Source organism: Capra hircus, chromosome 9 (assembly GCF_001704415.2).
Source record: "Capra hircus breed San Clemente chromosome 9, ASM170441v1, whole genome shotgun sequence".
In the NCBI taxonomy this organism is placed as follows: domain Eukaryota; kingdom Metazoa; phylum Chordata; class Mammalia; order Artiodactyla; family Bovidae; genus Capra; species Capra hircus.
In genome coordinates, this window is record NC_030816.1 from 56,892,410 (window position 1) to 56,913,167 (window position 20,758).

The window sequence follows — 20,758 nt, forward strand, 5'->3', positions numbered from 1 at the left end:
CTTGAAGATATGTTAAATTACATAGCAAAGAGAAATGAAATTTATAGATGGAATTAAGATTGCTAATCTGCAAACCCTCAAATAAGGAGGCTATCCTGGATTATCTGGGTAGGACCAGTATAATCCAAGGGCCCTTTACAGCAGAATAGATAAATTGAATAGAAGAGTCAATAGGAGATATAACTAAGGAAGAATGGTCAGGAAGATGCAAAGTTTTTGGACTAGAAAGTGGAGAAAGGGGACCCAAGGAGTGTAGGCGGCTCCTGAAAGCTAGAAAAGGCAATAGAACAGGTTGTCCCCTGGAGGCTCCAGAAAGGAATCCAGCCCATCTGACATCTTGAACTTAGCCCATTTGAACTTTAAACCAAGAGGACTGTAAAATAATAAATCTGTGCTGTTTTAGGCCACTAAGTTTATGATACTGTGGCCTAAAATTTGCTAGCAAATTATGTGGCCTAGTTTGCTACAAAGCCACAGAAAACTTATATGTATCCTAAGTATCAATATTGGCTATCTGACAGAGATTATTTGTGTTATAATATTTACTATATTGGGCTTCCCAGATGGCTCAGTCGTAAAGAATCTGCCTGTCAATGCAGGAGATGCAGGTTTAATCCCTGGGTTAACGCAGGTGAAGATCCCCTGGAGAAGGAAATGGCAACCCACTCCAGTATTCTTGCTTGGAAAATTCCATGGACAGAGGAACCCAGTGAGCAGCAATCCATGGGCTCTCAGAGTTGGACACAACTGAGTGACTGAGCATGCACACAATATTTATTATAAAGTAATATTTTTAAAAAATACAGTAGAGACAGTCTTACCCTTCTTTTTATTAAAAGATATTTTTTCTTTACTTTTGATGCTGAAGATTTCAATATGTGTTCTATAAATAACACAACTTTGTTAGGTCTAAAACCTAGCTTGTCATCTTTCCAGAGAGCTAGCCTGCTGTCCTGATAGCCCTCTCTCTGCTCATGATCCCACTCTTCTTTGGGTGATCTGGGTTTAGCATCAGTCCCCAAGCTCAGCCTTCATATTTTTCAAATCCAGGTCATATTCATTTCCATAGCCTTCCTCTGACTTCATCGCACTGGGTCTGTGACAGCTATACCTACCTGGCCTTTTCTGGCTTCATCTTTCCTCACTCTGGTCCATTCTCTAGAACCAGGAAAATATTCCCAAAGTAAATTTTTTATCCTATTACTCTCTGCCTCCAAATCCAGCTTTGGAATTTCATTTCCAAAAGACTCACATTTCAATTTTTCCAATTCAACCTTTTCATTTCTTCTTTCTTTTGCCACAAACTAATTTTTGACTCCAAATTTATTATTCTTTTAATCATACCACATAGATTTTACAGACTGAAGAATTCTTATCCTTATAGCCTATTCTCATGTCCTGGATCATTTTATCTGTTTATAGAGGCTTTGATTCAAATGGTACTTTAACTCAGACCGAGAGTGTTTATTGTGTTGTCCAGAATTTAAAACTTTAGTTTTTTAGTTATTCACTGTGAAGTCAATTGATAAGACTATGAATATAATTGTTCAAGTGATGGGTTTCTATAAGTACATTAGTGCCAGACTTTGGAACTGCAGAGGATCAGTTAGTGAATATTTTAAGCTTTGTGGTCCAAGATGCATAACCAAAGGTATTATGCAGGTATATGCATGAAATCAAAGATTTGTGCACTTATATAGTAAAAGAGGAAACAAAGTTCACAAATTTTTATTGATAAAATTGAAAATAAAATAGAGCTTTTCTCCTCTTGGATTGGAGGATAATATTTTATTTAATTGAGGTTCAGAATTGTTCTACCTGGTCACTCAGATGGTAAAGAATCTGCATACCATGCAGGGTACCTGGGTTCAATCCCTAGGTCAGGAAGGTTCCGGGAGAAGAGATTGGATACCCACTCCAATACTCTTGCCTGGAGAGTTCCATGGACAGAAGAGCCTACGGGCTACAGTCTGTGGGGTCACAGCTGGACACAACTAAGCAAGTACACTTTCACTCTCATCTCCAGTATTCATCTGTGCTGACTCTTCATGAGATTTTATGTATTTCATCTTGAAAAGCAATTTATCACACACATGCTGCTAAGTCACTTCAGTTGTGTCCGACTCTGTGCGACTCCATAGACGGCAGCCCACCAGGCTCCCCCATCCCTGGGATTCTCCAGGCAAGAACACTGGAGTGGGTTGCCATTTCCTTTTCCAATGCATGAAAGTGAAAACAGTGAACTCACTCAGTTGTGTCCGACTTGTAGCGACCCCATGGACTGCAGCCTACCAGGCTCCTCTGCCCATGGGATTTTCCAGGCAAGAGCACTGGAGTGGGTTGCCATTGCCTTCTCCTATCATACACATAGGTATGCAAAATACTATCAGTCCACGAGTATGGATTCTACTTTTTCAGTCATTTTTTGGAGATCTAGTAACCCAGTCACTATATTAATATTTCCGTTTCGAGAACTTGGGTCCTATAGTCCATGGTGAGATTTTACCTTGTCCCTTCCTATATGCTGCTGTCTCTTAGCCCTGGCTTGGCATTGCTAGCACCACTCCCACCTGGACAGCTTGTTCTAGATTCATCTCCAGTTTGAGAACTCCACTTGCCAAGGGCAAGCTAGCATCTGTGCTTCCTAAACCCATTTGCCTATATGGTTAGCCTTTTCCTGCATTTTTTCATAATAAGCCCTCCTTGAATTTGGCCACTTGCCCATTGATCCCTGCTATTATTTTATTTGAAGTCTCCCTATCTTGATGGACCTTTTCCTGTTGTTGGACCTGACCTCCACCGCACTCAGTGTACCTAGTTTCTCTGAACCTTCCCAGTCCTATTTGTCCAACTGCCACCCAAGCTCAGGTGGGAGAACCAGGAAGGGCAGTTGATGTTGGCAGGCCCCTGGGGCTTTCCCAACACATTAACCAGGGTGCTTACTGTGATTTTAGAAAATTCCCAGAATTCTGTGCATGCAGGGACCTTGTAAAATTTAAAAATTATTTATGATTGGTGGGGGATGTAGTGGTAGCTGCCTTCTAGAATACAAGGATTCTAAGCATTAGAACATACAGAGTGAAGTTTTCATAATCCAGAAGGTGGAGATTATTCTAAAATGAAGGGAGAAAGAATAGTGAGACTTCCAGTTCCACGGACAGAGAAGCCTTGTGGGCTAGAGTCCATGGGGTGCAAAGAGTCAAATACGAGTAAGCAGGCACGCATGCACGCATACAAGATTCAAGTAAGTTAGTGCAGGTTCAGATGACACAGGCAGTCTAGTCCAAAGTCTAAACTGAATGAAGATGTGGATCTGGCTGATGTCCAGTGCTTAGGAGAACTGTTAGGAAGTTTCCAGGACTCGAGAGACTCAAAAGAGGTTGGAGCTTAAGATTCAGTTAGGAGAAATGTTATAACAGAAAATATGACTGGAGGTTAGGCAATGCCAATATCTCTACTGTACACATTTGTACATGCCCCAGGTAGATTCTCTGAGGCTTACTTCTGTCAAGCTCTGAAGACCTAAGATATTTCTCTATTATAACATCCGACAGTTATAGGCATGGAGATAATCTGAGATCAACTTACAAAATGAAGAATCCAATGCCGAGTCTTTTACTTTGAAACAGATGTAAGACTTTACCAGAGGTCTCCTGACTTCCTTGTCTGGTCTTTTGTTGTGTTCTCAAGGTTGAAAGGGCTTGAGAAACAAGAGAGAAAGAAGGGAGAATGGGTGTTCTGGCAGTGTGGGAGATTAAACAACTGGTTACCATAGCCTAGCCAAGCTGACATACAAAGCAAACTATAACAGAGAGGAAGATAAAGGTGGGAGCACCGAGAATCAGACTCAAAGAGACTAGATGGTCTTAAGTGCAAATGTGCTTAGTCACTCAGTCGTGTCCAACTCCTTGTGACACCATGGACTGCAGCCTGCCAGGTTCCTCTGTCCATGGCATTTCCCAGGCAAGAATACTTACTATGGCTTACTATGCCCTCCTCCAGGGAATCTTCCCAACCCAGGGATCGAACTCAGGTCTCCTGCATTGCAGGCAGATTCTTTACCGATTGAGCCACCACGGAAGCCCCAGAAACCCAGAAAAAAAACAAAGGCTTATATTATTAGGTGAGTACCTAAGTCCTAGGAATAGGATTTATAGTTCTAGGAATATCTTTCTTTTGAGACAAATTGTGATGTAGGCTTAATCTTTCTTTTATATAATAAGTATGTCATAGCACAACAATAATGACAAAATACCTTGCTGTGGGAATCTGAGAACCTGTCAGAAACCTACTTCTGAGAGATCACTCACCAAGGTGATCTGAGCAGATGACCAAGTCCCTCAGGTCTGTTAGCTTTATCTGTAGGGGATTCCCAGGTGGCATCAGTTGTAAAGAACCTGCCTGCCAATGCAGGAGACATAAGAGACAGGGGTTCTATACCTGGGTCAGGAAGATCCCCTGGAGAAAGGCATAGCAACCACTCTAGTATTCTTGCCTGGAGAATAGCAGGGACAGAGGAGCCTGGAGGGCTATGGTCCATAGGGTTGCACAGAATCGGACACAACTGAAGCGACTTAGCACACACACATGTACAATTGGCAAGTTTGATTAGAATCCAGAGTGAATGTTTTCAGGAGAGAATTCGAAAGTGCATATAGGACTCAAAGCAAAGTGTTTAGACTAATCTTGACTACATTAAAAAAAAATCGCTAGGAAGGATATTTAAATATACTGCTTCCTTTGTCAAAACTCCAGAAGATTTTAATTCAATCAATGTGGAGCCTGGGCTTCATAACTTAAAAATTAAAATTAAAGAGCTACTTTGGGCAATTCGAAGTTTACCCAGCACCATTTGCCAAAGATATTCAAATATGGTTTTGCACATTTCTGAATTTCTAAAGACCTGGTGGTTCATTGTGGTCCATGGAAAGAACTCCACAAGACCCTGAATTAGATTTTTTCAAAAGGCAAAAAGAACAGTTGTCTACTGCTGCTGCTGCTAAGTCACGTCAGTCGTGTCCGACTCTGTGTGACCCCTTAGACAGCAGCTCACCAGGCTCCCCCTTCCGTGGGATTCTCCAGGCAAGAACACTGGAGTGAGTTGCCATTTCCTTCTCCAATGCGTGAAAGTGAAAAGTGAAAGGGAAGTTGCTCAGCCGTGTCCGACTCCTAGCGACCCCATGGACTGCACCCCACCAGGCTCCTCCATCCATGGCATTTTCCAGGCAAGAGTACTGGAGTGGGTTGCCATTGCCTTCTCCGACAGTTGTCTACAGTGTACAGAAAATGAACTTTCATCTCATGACACTATTGTTATTACATTTTTTTTTTACTGTCTTAACTATCCAATCATTAAAGAGCTGCGCTCTTTCCCAACATTTAAAAGCCAGTCACAGTGATGTAATTCATGCAGTTTCTCTTTGCCTGACTAGAAAAAGGAAAATCAGTCTGCTGTCTTCTGGTGGAACAGGTTTATTTAGCTAACAGAACAATGCAATCTACGCTGAGTTTAACAACGGAAGAAACTGTTAAGAGAAAGACTGTTAAGAAGTACAAAATAATTTGTATTGTAAGTACATTTTAATATTTTCACCTTTGTAGTTTGTGGCAAAAGGTAGGGGTATGACTCTAGGATTGTATTTGTTTGTGTTGCAATTTAAATAAGAAGTTTTAAGTAACTGTGTTCAGTTTATCCCTGACGACAACTCTAAAGCAAAGTGAAGGATTTAAATCACATTTTGCAAATAAGAAATTTGCATAGCAACAAATTAATATTTGGTCAATCTAAAAAACTGGGATCTGTAGCAAAATACTTAGCAGCACTGATTTTACCATGATTATAATTATAATTATCTCCCAAGTCACCTTTGTGCCTCAGTATGTTAAGACCAGAGGGTGAGAAATGAAAATCAGTGTCTTCAATTCTTTTCCAATTCTTGATTTTGTGCCATTTAACTTCACTCCTAGGGATGGTCTCTTTCGCCTGTTTTCTCTTTCTAGTTCTTTTTTTCCGTAAGATCTCCCCTGTCCTAAAACAAAAACTGTCCTTGATTTTATTACATTGTCTTTTTTTTTTACCATCGAACTCCAACTCTCTTCATTGCCTCAGTTTTCTCACCAGCCAAGCGTTTTTTATTCTCTAGTTTATGGTTGTTTTTTTTTTACTGCACTGAAGTTGCCTCCTCAAAAGTCATTATTTCTTCTCCCCTGTCCGTCTCCCTGCTAAGTCTCCATAACAACAGTACACAGATATTGTGGAGTAATTTCTCATTTTGAATTCTCTCCCCTTGCTTTCATGATGACATTGAAATTCCTGTTTTTATCACTTTTCTCCTTATCTAAATTATTTGTTTATTTATCTTTCTTCTCTTTGGGCATTTCACCAAACACTGTGTGAAGATCTTTTCCTTAGGGACTCTAACCTTATTCATTTAAGATTTAAGAGTGTATTCTCCACCAAGAATTCCTCATAAGCCACTAGTTCTCACCTCTGACTGAGTTTCAGTCCTAAGTTGGCAAGTGCCTTCTTGCCCTTCCTCCAGCATCTACCTTACAGTTAAAATTATTTGCATGATTTTCTCACAACTATTCCACTGCAGTTTTCTCCTAGATTCCCAATTTTACTTAATGCCATCACCATTTTCTCTTTCATGCAAGCATTGTTTGGAAGTGTGAGTGAAACAATGTGTGTAAGTATTGAGCTCAAAAACGATAACTAAGGGAACTCTCAAGATATCCCTTTTTTTTTCTGGGAATTTTGACATTTTTTATTCTGGGAACTTTTAGCTCTTATGCCATTTATCATACTTATCCTATCTTATAAATTCAGGGAATTATCAATTCCTTGAGAGCAAATCTTGTTCGTCAAATATTTCCCTTCTTTGTATCCTTTTAATGGTTTATCAGTACACATAAATAGTAGATCAATATTTTAAAATCATAGTTTCAACCGTACTATTTCTAGATTTTAGTAAAAGTTGTATTAAGAAATTTAAAATGTACCTGTGTTTCTAGCATTCTGTATTCAGTCAAGCTAAAATCAAATGTTGGTTTCTCAGTAATTTTTGGAGTTCAGAGTACTCCCCTCTACAATTTGTAGATAGCATAAGATAGTTTAAGATATATTTGCACCTTAATATCAAGAAACTTGTTCAGAGTTACATAGTTAGAGTCATGATTATACAAGATTGAAAATGAACCTTCTTACCCTTGAGGCTTCCCAGGTGGCTCAGTGGTAAAGAATTCACCTGCCAGTACAGGAGATACAGGAGACTTGGGTTCGATCCCTGGGTCGAGAAGAGGAAATGGCAACCCACTCCAGTATTTTTGCCTGGAGAATCTCATTGACAGAGGAGCCTGGCAGGCTACAGGTCCACGGGGTCACAAAGAGTCAGACATGACTGATAGTTTTAACGACAGCTACAGCAACAACAAAAGACAGCTGCTGCTGCTGCTAAGTCGCTTCAGTCGTGTCCGACTCTGTGCGACCCCAGAGATGGCAGCCCATCAGGCTCTCCTGTCCCTGGGATTCTCCAGACAAGAACACTGGAGTGGGTTGCCATTTCCTTCTCCAATGCATGAACGTGAAAAGTGAAAGCGGAGTCTCTAGACGTCGCTTATTTTTCCAGCAAGTTCGAATGGTAAAAGAACCAAAAATAAGGTGTAAACTGAAATGTAGCTGACTCTGACTCCTGAGGTTCATCATAGGAAAGTGTCCCAGTGCATTTTTGCTTTGTAACACTTTAGGCTTAATCTAAATCTGTGGCTTTTGAGAATGAAAATAAGGGGGAAAGTGCTAATGGTGTTATTTAAAACTGTTTATGTTCACTTTTCTTCTTCATCTTCTCTACTGAATAAACACCTGTTGGAGGTCACTGACCTTGGGCTAACTTTGAAACTTCACATGGGAATTGTTTTCATAGTATTTAACATGCTTCCCCATCCTTGAATTCATTTCCATTTTAAAAGTTAGGTGTGTTAATTTTTAGTTGATTTCCAAAAGGCAAACAAACAAACAAATCTATACCTTATGTAGGGTCTTTATTATCAAAAGCAAATTTTGATACTGGGTTTTTCTTTCATTAAAGTGATTTTTTTAAAAAATAACAAATTTTATAAAATACTTCCCTAATTTCAACTAAGAAAATATACAACTTGAGAGTCGCAAGGCAAGTTTTATTTGGTACAAAATGAGGGCTGCAGCCCAGTAGAAAGAACCTCAGATAGCTCTGAGAGATAGCTCCAAAGAGGCAGTGGGGTGAAGGGGGTTGTTGTTATTCAGTCGCTCAGTCAAGTCCAATTCTTTGCTACCCCATGTACTGCAGCATGCCAGGCTTTCCTGTTCTTCTACATCTCTCTGAGCTTTCTTGAACTTATGTCTGAGTTTGAGTTGGTGATACCATCCACCATCTCATCCTTTGTTGCCCCCTTCTCCTGTCTTTCCCAGCATCAGGGTCTTTTCCAATGAGTCTGCGCTTTGCATCAGATGGCCAAGGTATTGGAGCTTCAGCTTCAGCAACAGTCCTTCCAATGAATATTTAGGGCTGATTTCCTTTAGGATTTACTGGTTTGATTTCCTTGCTGTCCAAGGGATTCTTCAAGAGTCTTCTCCAGCATCACTGATAGCATCAATTTTTGAGCACTCAGCCTTCTTTATGGTCCAGCTCTCACATCCATACATGACATAGATTTGACTTATGGACCTTTGTTAGCAAAGTGATGTCTCTGCTTTTGAATATGCTAAGTTTATCACAGCTTTTCTTCCAAGCAGTATGACTACTGGAAAAAACATAGCTTTGACTATGTGGGCTTTTGTCAGCAATGTAATGTCTCTGCTTTTTAATATGCTGTCTAGGTTTGTCATAGCTTTTCTTCTAAATGTCCTTTAGTCTCATGGCTGCAGTCACCATCTGCAGTGATTTTGGAGCCCAAGAAAATAAAATCTCTCACTCTTTCCACTTTTTTCCCCATTTGCCATGAAGTGATGGGGCCAGATGTCATGATCCTAGTTTTTTGAATGTTGAGTTTAAGCCAGCTTTTTCACTCTCCTCTTTCACCTTCATGAATGGAAGGAGAAGTTCAGTGCTATTAAGCACTCGTTTTACAAAAGATTTTCTGTTAGTCATAAGGAACTCATCTAAATATGAAGAGATGCAGGGATTAGAATCCTGAAATCAGTTTCTGAAAATAGCTAGGTATCTAAAGACCTGCTCCACCAGATTCTCTGGAGCACGGAGTGCCTCACTCCGCCCTGAACTCCCTCAGGGGGTGTTAAAGGTCAACAGCTGCAGCAGCACAGGGTTCACCCTCCCACAGAGTCAGATGGCACATGCCCTCGTCGTTCAGTCGCTGGCAATGCTCTTGGCAAGTGCCAGTTTGTGAAAGTGTAAGTGTTGGTTGCTCAGTCTTTGTGATTCCTGTGGACTGTAGCCCATCAGGCTCCTCTGTCCATGAAATTCTCCAGGCCAGAATGCTGGAGTGGGCTGCTATTTCCTTCTCCAGGGGAATCTTCCCAATCCAGGGATCAAACCTGGGTCTCCCACATTGCAGGCAGATTCTTTATTGTCTGAGCCACCAGGGATGCTATTTTGTAGTTGATATAAGTAATCTGTGTACCTAATTAATTACTTAAGTAAACTGTGTGTTCAAACTCTATCATCCAGGGTACTTATCATTGGACTTGATGGGGAAAGAGGTCAGTGAAAAGAATTCTCTTTAATTTATATCACAGTTTAATTTCAGTCATAGTATGAAGTCCATTACACTGAAGAGCTTTGTCAGCATGGTGATAACAATTATATACACAATCTTTAGTCAATGACTTCCAGATTACCCTAAAACATTTGTTTGCTATATAGATCAAAGCAGGTAACTTGCTAGTTAATAGTTTGGAGATTATATTTTTATATGTTAAATATATTCAGAGGAGAGTGAAAAAGTTGGCTTAAAGCTCAACGTTCAGAAAACTAAGATCATGGCATCCGGTCCCATCAGTTCAGTTCAGTTCAGTTCATTTCAGTCGCTCAGTCGTGTCCCACGCTTTGCAACCCCATGAATTGCAGCACTCCAGGCCTCGCTGTCCATCACCAACTCCTGGAGTTCACTGAAATTCATGTCCATTGAGTCGATGATGCCATCCAGCTATCTCATCCTCTGTCGTCCCCTTCTCCTCCTGCCCCCAATTCCTCACTTCATGGGAAATAGATGGGGAAACAGGGGAAACAGTGGAAGCAGTGGCTGACCTTATTTTTCTGGGCTCCAAAATCACTGCAGATGGTGATGGCAGCCATGAAATTAAAAGACGCTTACTCCTTGGAAGGAAAGTTATGACCAACCTAGAGAGCATATTAAAAAGCAGAGACATTACTTTGTCAACAAAGGTCTATCTAGTCAAGGCTATGGTTTTTCCAGATGTGAGAGTTGGACTATAAAGAAAGCTGAGTGCTGAAGAATTGATGCTTTTGAACTGTGGTGTTGGAGAAGACTCTTGAGAGTCCCTTGGACTGTAAGGAGATCCAACCAGTCCATCTTAAAGGAGATCAGTCCTAGGTGTTCATTGGAAGGACTGATGTTGAAGCTGAAACTCCAATACTTTAGTCATCTGATGCGAAGAGCTAACTCACTGGAAAATACCCTGAGCTGGGAAAGATTGAGGGCAGGAGGAGAAGGGGACGACAGAGGATAAGATGGTTGGATGGTATCACCGACTTAACTGACATGGATTTGGGTGGACTTGGGAGTTGGTGGTGGACAGGGAGGCCTGGCATGCTGCGGTTCATGGGATTGCAAAGAGTTGGGCACGACTGAGCAACTGAACTGAACTGAACTGAAATATCTTCACTATTTTCTCATGATCAGAAACCCTGTTTCCTGGAAATGAGGTAGTTCATGATTTCAGAGTTTTGGGATACTTTTAAATAAATAAGGCTTCCTTTGTGGCTCAGAAGGTAAAGAATCTGCCTACAATGCAGGAGACCAAGGTTTGATCCCTGAGTTGGGAAAATCCTCTGGAGAAGGGAATGGCAACCTACTCCAGTATTCTTGCTTGTAGAATTCCTTGGAAAGAGGAGCCTGGTAGGCTTCAGTCCATGGGATTGCAAAGAGTTGGACAGGACTGAGTGACTAAAATAAATGAATCATTTAAATAAATGATCTCCAAACATGTATCTAGTTAAGAAAGGAAAATGTGCAAAGATAATTGGCCCCCTTGGTTTCGTTTTTACTTTAACTCAATTTGGGGTTAAACCAACTGGGATTAATGTATTTGAATTTAAAATCTGTAATCAATGGTATTTTAAAATTCTGGTGTTATGAAAAGCTAGCACACTGTGCTCCCTTAACAATCACTGGGAGAGACGGGGTACCTGGATTTTTGTATATTTTAATGAAATTGTAAAGGTCACATTTTTAAAAATTTTATGACAGGTCCTTCTCATTTTGTTGGTGGCTGTGTCACTTGCATTAGGCCTGGTGGCTGGACTCAGACGACCAGAAGAGCAAGGTACACCCCTCAGCATTTCCTCAAAATGTTTTTTTCCTTCTTTCTCCTCACCTTCACTATTAGAACTTGGACTTGCCCCCTCTCTCCTGCATGTAGCTCTCCCCCTGCTAGGCTCCTCTTTCTCCCATACCCCATTTTTGTGTGGTTAGTGCTATCCATTGCCACTTCTGGACTTTCCCCTTTGACCTCATCTCCCTTCTTATTTGAGGTTCATGTCATTCCAGTTTTTCCCCACTAACTTTTCATCACCTTTCTAGAGGACTTTGGTAACTGGATCAAAGGTTCCTTCTCTCCCTACTCCTACTGTATCATTAATACCAGATGATAAACTCGGCCTTGAAAGTCTTAGTTGCTTCACTCCCAGGACCTCTAGCCACCACATTTGTACTTGACATCACGTTACTATTACCCTATCCTTGAAATCTAGTTATTTCTTGGTGAAGCAGTGCCACTTTCTTGAAATAGAGTGCACAGTAAGAGCTTCACAATTATTATTATTATTTTTGTCATAAGAAGCAAAGAAAAAATAGATTCATAGCTCAAAACATCAAAACACCTCATATGTCTTTTGCCATATCCTATTAGCATGTAAGAGTAAATAAACCATTTATAAGTGACTCTATAAATGCACTTTATGTATATTTATTAATCTTGCTATGTGTTGTTTAGACGCTTTTACTCAGGAAAAGTATTGAAAGGTTGTTGCTGACACACGAAAAGATGCTGGGATTCTTGGCCTCTGGAGGAGAAGAATTCAATCAGGGCCAGAGACGAGGCTTGATCGCTCAGAGCTTTGTGTAATAAAGTTTTATTAAAGTATAAAGGAGATAGAGAAAGCTTCTGACATAGACATCAGAAGGGGGCAGAAAGAGTACCCCCTTGCTAGTGTTAGCAATGGAATTATATACTCTCTAATTAGTTATTCAGTTCAGTTCAGTTCAGTTCAGTTCATTAGCTCAGTCGTGTCCGACTCTTTGCGACCCCATGAATCGCAGTACTCCAGGCCTCCCTATCCATCACCAACTCCCGGAGTTCATTCAGACTCACGTCCATCGAGTCAGTGATGCCATCCAGCCATCTCATCCTCTGTCGTCCCCTTCTCCTCCTGGCCCCAATCCCTCCCAGCATCACAGTCTTTTCCAATGAGTCAACTCTTTGAATCCAAAGAATGTCTGGAGGTTGTTAAGACCTCACTAGACCTACTCCCATAATTTACGTTTTAAGATAATAGGATTAGCCAGAAAGTTTTCCAGCGACTGTCCTCAAGCAGGATACATTATTGTTATGTAATCCTAAGGAATGTAGAGAGGAAAGAAGTTTGTCCTTTATTCCTCCTTGAACACTCCAGACCCCTCTCTCCTTGGGGACCCCTAGACTTTTTATCAACCTGCTTAGAAAATGACTCTCTCAGTATGAGGTCAAATGTTAGAGAATTTATTCTCCTTTTTCATTTGGTTGATCAGCTTCTAATGTGACTCCGGTGGAGAAAGTCTTATTGCTTCTTCATTGGGAGATCCTTGGTGATGTTAACTGGCAATTTTTCAACACGTTTTCAGTTAATTTACAGACACACAGCTCCCCCAGTGTCACATGGGAATGCAGTGGAACTGAGAGATGGGCATTGACTAGAAAATGCCCATCTTTTCTGGTCATTTTGCTGCTGTGTTTCTGAGCTGCAGTAGCAGTCCTAGATCTAGCAAATGTTGGCAGGCCATTTTGGTGGTATTATTCTGATGTTAGTGCATACAAGTGGGCATCAATTCTTGGTTATTTCCTCCCACAAATCACATAACTTAATTGCAAAAAGCAATAGTAATCTCTGAACAAAATCTCCAATTAATCCAGCTCTTTCCATCCCTTCCTTATGTTAGTACAGCTATTGACAGGCTCCCCAGAGTCATTGTTCCTCATTCTCTTCCTTTCATCTTGGTCCCTCAGGGCTTATATGCCATCCTTCCCCTCACCCTCTTGCCCAGGGGATTGGCATTTAACACTGATCCCTCTTTGCCAGCTTCCTTAACATAGTCACCCCCTCATTCTTCCACCACGAGTCTTGTTTCATAATCCCCAGCTCTTGATCATTTTCACCATTCTCTGCTCTTATTGACCTACTTTTCATAGGCAGTATTTTTTTTTTCAAGTGCAAGTTTTTAAACTAGTTTTTTCTAGTTTGAATGATAATTTTATCATTTTTTTGTGCACATCCTTTTTTTACTTGTTTTCAACAAATAAGCACTGACTCTGTACTCAGTGCTATTCTAATTACTGGGGATATAGTGATACAAGAAACAGACAAAAATCCTTCAAAGAGTTTACATTCTAGCATGGAATACGGACAGGAAAAAAATATGCAATATATATTATATATATTATGATAGAGAAAGTGCTAAGGAATAAATAAAACTGAAAAGGGGAACATGAAATATAGAACCAGGGAAGGTAAGAAGTATATAATAACTTTTGAGTAAAGAGCTAAAGGAAGTGGGGAAGAAACAAGGATATTTTGGCAAAGAACGTTTTAGGCATGAGAAAATAGCAAGTGCTATTCTTGCCTGGCATGTTCTGTTTAAAGAATAACAGGAGATCAGTGAGCTAGAACTAAAAGGACCAGAGGGAGGGTAGTCATAAAATGAGATCAACCAGAGTCAGATCATAGAGGGGATGGTAGGTCAAAATATGGGCTTCAGCTTTCATTGAGAGTGATGGGGATTGATGGGAGGTTTTGAGTAAAAGAATGACACGGCGGTGTTTGCATTTCTTTTTTTTTCTTTTTAGTTTTAAAAGGTTTGTAGTTTTTCTTTTATTATTTTTGTTTCACATATGATATTATACATGTTTCAATGCCATTCTCTCAAATCATCCCACCCTCTCCCTCTCCCACAGAGTCCAAAAGACTCTTCTATACATCTATGTCTCTTTTGCTGTTTTGCATACAGGGTTATCGTTACCATCTTTCTAAATACCACATATATGCATTAGTATACTGTATTGGTGTCTTTCTTTCTGGCTTACTTCACTCTGTATAATAGGCTCCAGTTTCATCCACCTCACTAAAACTGATTCAAATGTATTCTTTTTAATGGCTGAATAATACTCCATTGTGGATATGTACCACAGCTTTCTTATCCATTCATCTGCTGATGGACATCTAGGTTGCTTCCATGTCCTGGCTATTATAAACAGTGTTGCAGTGAACATTGGGGTACACGTGTCTCTTTCAATTCTGGTCTCCTTGGTGTGTATGTCCAGCAGTGGGATTTCTGGGTCATAAGGCAGTTCTATTTCCAGCTTTTTAAGGAATCTCCACACTGTTCTCCATAGTGGCTTTATTAGTTTGCATTCCCACCAACAGTGTAAGAGGGTTCCCTTTTCTCCACACCCTCTCCAGTATCTATTGCTTGTAGACTTTTGGATAGCAGCCATTCTGACTGGTGTGAAATGGTACATCATTGTGATTTTGATTTGCATTTCTCTGATAATGAGTGATGTTGAGTATCTTTTCATGTGTTCATTAGCCATCTGTATGTCTTCTTTGGAGAAATGTCTGTTTAGTTCTTTGACCCATTTTTTGATTGGGTCATTTATTTTTCTGAAATTGAGCTGCAGGAATTGCTTGTATATTTTTGAGATTAGTTCTTTGTCAGTTGCTTCATTTACTATTATTTTCTCCCATTCTGAAGGCTGTCTTTTCACCTTGCTTATATTTTTCTTTGTTGTGCAGAAGCTTTTGATTTTAATTAGGTCCCATTTGTTTATTTTTGCTTTTATTTCCAATATTCTGGGAGGTGGGTCATAGAGGATCCTGCTGTGATGTATGTTAGAGAGTGTTGTCCCTATATTCTCCTCTAGGAGTTTTATAGTTTCTGGTCTTACATTTAGATCTTTAATCCATTTTGAGTTTATTTTTGTGTATGGTGTTAGAAAGTGTTCTAGTTTCATTCTTTTACAAATGGTTGACCAGTTTTCCCAGCACCACTTGTTAAAGAGATTGTCTTTTCTCCATTGTATATTCTTGCCTCCTTTGTCAAAGATAAGGTGCCCATAGGTGCGTGGATTTATCTCTGGGCTTTCTATTTTGTTCCATTGATCTATATTTCTGTCTTTGTGCCAGTATCATACTGTCTTTAGGGTTTTCTATGTAGAGGATCATGTCATCAGCAAACAGTGAGAGTTTTACTTCTTCTTTTCCAATCTGGATTCCTTTTATTTATTTTTCTGCTCTGATTGCTGTGGCCAAAACTTTCAAAACTATGTTGAATAGTAATGGTGAGAGTAGGCACCCTTGTATTTTTCCTGACTTTAGGGGAAATGCTTTCAATTTTTCACCATTGAGGATAATGTTTGCTGTGGGTTTGTCATATATAGCTTTTATTATGTTGAGGTATGTTCCTTCTATTCCTGCTTTCTGGAGAGTTTTTATCATAAATGGATGTTGAATTTTGTCAAAGGCCTTCTCTGCATCTATTGAGATAATCATATGGTTTTTATTTTTCAATTTGTTAATGTGGTGAATTGCATTGATTGATTTGCGGATATTGAAGAATCCTTGCATCCCTGGAATAAAGCCCACTTGGTCATGGTGTATGATCTTTTTAATGTGTTGTTGGATTCTGATTGCTAGAATTTTGTTGAGGATTTTTGCATCTATGTTCATCAGTGATATTGGCCTGTAGTTTTCTTTTTTTGTGACATCTTTGTCAGGTTTTGGTATTAGGGTGATGGTGGCCTCATAGAATGAGTTTGGAAGTTTCCCTTCCTCTGCAATTTTCTGGAAGAGTTTGAGTAGGACAGGTTTTAGCTCTTCTCTAAATTTTTGGTAGAATTCAGCTGTGAAGCCATCTGGACCTGGGCTTTTGTTTGCTGGAAGATTTCTGATTACAGTTTCAATTTCTGTGCTTGTGCTGGGTCTGTTAAGATTTTCTATTTCTTCCTGATTCAGTTTTGGAAAGTTGTACTTTTCTAGCAATTTGTCCATTTCTTCCAAGTTGTCCATTTTATTGGCTGATAGTAATATCAGTTGATAATTGCTGATAGTAGTCTCTTATGATCCTTTGTATTTCTGTGTTGTCTGTTGTGATCTCTCCATTTTCATTTCTTATTTTATTGATTTTATTTTTCTCCTTTTGTTTCTTGATGAATCTGGTTAATGGTTTGTCAATTTTATTTATCCTCTGAAAGAACCAGCTTTTGGCTTTGTTGATTTTTGCTATGGTCTCTTTTGTTTCTTTTGCATTTATTTCTGCCCTAATTTTTAAGATTTCTTTCCTTCTACTAACCCTGGGGTTCTTCATTTCTTCCTTTTCTAGTTGCTTTAGGTGTAGAGTTAGGTTATTTATTTGACTTTTTTCTTGTTTCTGGAGGTGTGCCTGTATTGCTATGAACCTTCCCCTTAGTGCTGCTTTTACAGTGTCCCACAGGTTTTGGGTTGCTGTGTTTTCATTTTCATTCATTTCTATGCATATTTTGATTTCCTTTTTGATTTCTTCTGTGATTTGTTGGTTATTCAGCAGCGTGTTGTTCAGCCTCCAAATACTGGAATTTTTAATAGTTTTTCTTCTGTAGTTGACATCTGCTCTTATTGCATTGTGGTCATAAAAGATGCTTGGACTGATTTCAATCTTTTTGAATTTACAAAGGCTAGATTTATGGCCCAGGATGTGATCTATCCTGCAGAAGGTTCCATGTGCACTTGAGAAAAAGGTGAAATTCATTGTTTTGGGGTGAAATGTCCTATCGATATCAGTTAGGTCTAACTGGTCTATTGTATCATTTAAAGTTTGCGTTTCTTTGTTAATTTTCTGTTTGTTGATCTATCCATAGGTGTGAGTGGGGTATTAAATTCTCCTGCTATTATTGTGTTATTGTTGATTTCCCCTTTCATACTTGTTAGCATTTGTCTTACACATTGCGGTGCTCCTATATTGGGTGCATATATATTTATAATTGTTGTATTTTCTTCTTGGATTGATCCTTTGATCATTATGTAGTGGCCTTCTTTGTCTCTTTCACAGCCTTTGTTTTAAAGTCTATTTTATCGGATATGAGTATTGCTACTCCTGCTTTCTTTTGGTCTCTATTTGCGTGGTATATCTTTTTCCAGCCCTTCACTTTCAGTCTGTATGTGTCCCTTGTTTTGAAGTGGGTCTCCTGTAGACAACATATATAGGGGTTTTGTTTTTGCATCCATTCAGCCAGTCTTTGCCTTTTGGTTGGGGCATTCAACCCATTTATGTTCAAGGTAATTATTGATAAGTATGATCCCATTGTCATTTACTTTATTGTTTTGGGTTCGGGTTTATATACCCTTTTTGTGTTTCCTGTCTAGAGAAGATCCTTTAGCATTTGTTGGAGAGCTGGTTTGGTGGTGCTGAATTCTCCCAGCTTTTGCTTGTCTGTAAAGCTTTTGATTTCTCCTTCGTATTTGAATGAGATCCTTGCTGGGTACAGTAATCTGGACTGTAGGTTATTTTCTTTCATCACTTTCAGTATGTCCTGACATTCCCTCCTGGTCTGAAGAGATTCTATTGATAGATCAGCTGTTATCCTTATGGGAATCCCCTTGTGTGTTATTTGTTGTTTTTCCCTTGCTGCTTTTCATATTTGTTCTTTGTGTTTGATCTTTGTTAATTTGATTAATATGTGTCTTGGGGTGTTTCGCCTTGGATTTATCCTGTTTGGGACTCTCTGGGTTTCTTGGGCTTGGGTGATTATTTCCTTCCCCACTTTAGGGAAGTTATCAACTATTATCTCCTCAAATATTTTCTCATGGTCTTTCTTTTTGTCTTCTTCTTCTGGGACTCCTATGATTTGAATGTTGAGGCATTTAACATTGTCCCAGAGGTCTCTGAGATTGTCCTCATTTCTTTTAATTTGTTTTTTCTTTTTTCCTCTGATTCATTTATTTCTACCAGTCTATCTTTTACCTCACTAATCCTATCTTCTGCCTCCGTTATTCTACTGTTGGTTCCCTCCAGTGTTTTTGATCTCATTTATTGCATTATTCATTATATGTTGACTCTTTTTTATTTCTTCTAGGTCCTTGTTAAACCTTTTTTGCATTTTCTCAATCCTTGTCTCCAGGCTGTTTATCTGTGATTATTTTGTTTTCAAGATTTTGGATCATTTTCACTATTATCATTATTCAGAATTCTTTATCAGGTAGATTCCCTATCTCTTCCTCTTTGGTTTGGTGGGCATTTATCCTGTTCCTTTACCTGCTGGGTATTCCTCTGTCTTTTCATCTTGTTTATATTGCTGTTTTTGGGGTGGCCTTTCTGTATTCTTGCAGTTTGTGGAGTTCTCTTTATTGTGGAGTTTCCTCACTGTGGGTGGGGTTCTATGGGTGGCTTGTCAAGGTTTCCTGGTTAGAGAAGCTTGTGTTATGGTGGGTGGAGCTGGGTTTCTTCTCTCTGGAGTGCAATGAAGTATCCAGTAATGAGTTATGAGTTGTCAGTGGGTTTGGAGTGACTTTGGGCAGCCTGTATATTGAAGCTCAGGGGGGTGTTCCTGTGTTGCTGGAGAATTTGTGTGGTATGTCTTGCTCTGGAACTTGTTGGCCCTTGGGTGGTGCTTTGTTTCAGTGTAGGTATGGAGGCGTTTGATGAGCTCCTGTAGATTAATGTTCCCTAGAGTCAGGAGTTCTCTGTTGTTCTCAGGATTTGGACTTAAGCCTCCTGCTTCTGGTTTTCAGTCTTATTTTTACAGTAGTCTCAAGACTTCTCCATCTATACAGCACTGATGATAAAACATCTAGATTAATGATGAAAAGTTTCTCCACAGTGAGAGACACCCAGAGAGGTACACAGAGTTACATGGAGAAGAGAAGAGGGAGGAGGGAGATAAAGGTGACCAGGATGAGATGAGGTGGAATCAAAAGAGGAGAGAGAAAGCTAGTCAGTAATCACTTCCCTATGTGCTCTCCACAGTCTGGATCCCTCAGTGATGTTCACGGAGTTACACAGAGAAGAGAAGAGAAGAGGAAGGAAGGAGACTGAGGTGGCCAGGAAGATAAAAGGGGGGAATCAAAAGGAGAGAGACAGATCCAGCCAGTGATCAGTTCCCTAAGTGTTCTCCACAGTCAGGAACACACAGAGATTCACAGAGTTGGGTAGAGAAGAGAAGGGGGAGGGAGGAGATAGAGGCGACCTGGTGGAGAAAAAGGAGAGTCCAAAGGGGGAGAGAGCAATCAGGCCAGTGATCTCGTTCCCAAGTAAAAATGGGTAATGAAGATTGGGTTCTTAAAGGTACAAAATTGATAACAAATACTATAAAGCAAAGATTAAAAATCTAGAGTAGAGGTTGGATTTTCAAAAATACAATATTAAAGAAAAAAAGAAAATAAAGTCACAAGAATTATAAAATATATATATATATATGAAGTTTGCTTTAAAAAATAGAGTCTCTTTTTTTTTTGCAAAGTAATAATAGGTTATAAAAATGAAAATCAAAGGAGTAATAGAGGACTTAAAATAAAAAAATAAAGAAAAATTAAAGAATGATAGTAAAAATAGTAAAAATACATCTAGGACTTTCTCTGGCATTGTTGCGGGCAGTGTGAGGTCAGTTCATTTTTGGATAGTTCCTTGATCCGGCTTATATTTCTCAAGATCTATAGGCCCCTTCCTGTGTAGTTGGTACTAACTACAGGGTTTTAATCTATTGCACCTGTCACTTCCAAGGAGGTTCCCTCTGTTTTAGCTTCTTCTGTTTGCTGGTCTCATCAGTGTCTAATTCCCACCCTGACACAGGGGGCGGTGGTGGACACTTTTTTAGGCTCACGCGTTTAGTCGTGCTGTGGAGGGAGGGACGCTGCAAACAAATAACACTGGTGCTTGCTCACAGTGTCTTGGACACACTGGGTTTGCCCCTGCTCACGGCGTGTGTGCTTTCCCTGTCTACACTGCTTAGGCTCTAGGTTGCTCTGCCAGGAACTATCTGAGACCGGCCCTGGGTTGCATGCACTTCCCAGGTCTAAGCTGCTCAGGTTCAGGTACTCGGGTTGTCCTCAGAGGTGCAGATTTGGTTGGGCCTGCGTTTTGTGCCCTTCCCAGGTCCGAGCAGCTCAGGTGGCCAGGTGTTTGGTGAGCGCAGTCGCTGTGACTTATCACCTTCCCCATCCCTGCTGCTTGGCTTTCTGGGTGTACAACTGGTGCACCTTCTCAGGCGGATGTTGACCGTCCAGAATCCCAAGAAGTTTTGGTTAGTAACTAAGCCTGCTTGCATTTTGGTAGATAACGCCTCTCTGGGGCTGCGATTGCC

The 20,758-nt window shown here is 40.0% G+C and overlaps 1 protein-coding gene across 1 annotated transcript in view; it reads left to right on the forward strand.

The window, feature by feature from the left end:
- The window catches only part of ENPP3 (ectonucleotide pyrophosphatase/phosphodiesterase 3), an 89,672-nt gene continuing 74,322 nt past the window's right edge, over window positions 5,409–20,758 (forward strand). Inside the window, exons 1-2 of the mRNA XM_005684756.2 lie at window positions 5,409–5,569; window positions 11,425–11,500. Coding sequence (XP_005684813.2) covers window positions 5,492–5,569; window positions 11,425–11,500 — 154 coding nt within the window. The 5' untranslated portion in view covers window positions 5,409–5,491. The remainder of the gene's footprint in view (window positions 5,570–11,424; window positions 11,501–20,758) is intronic.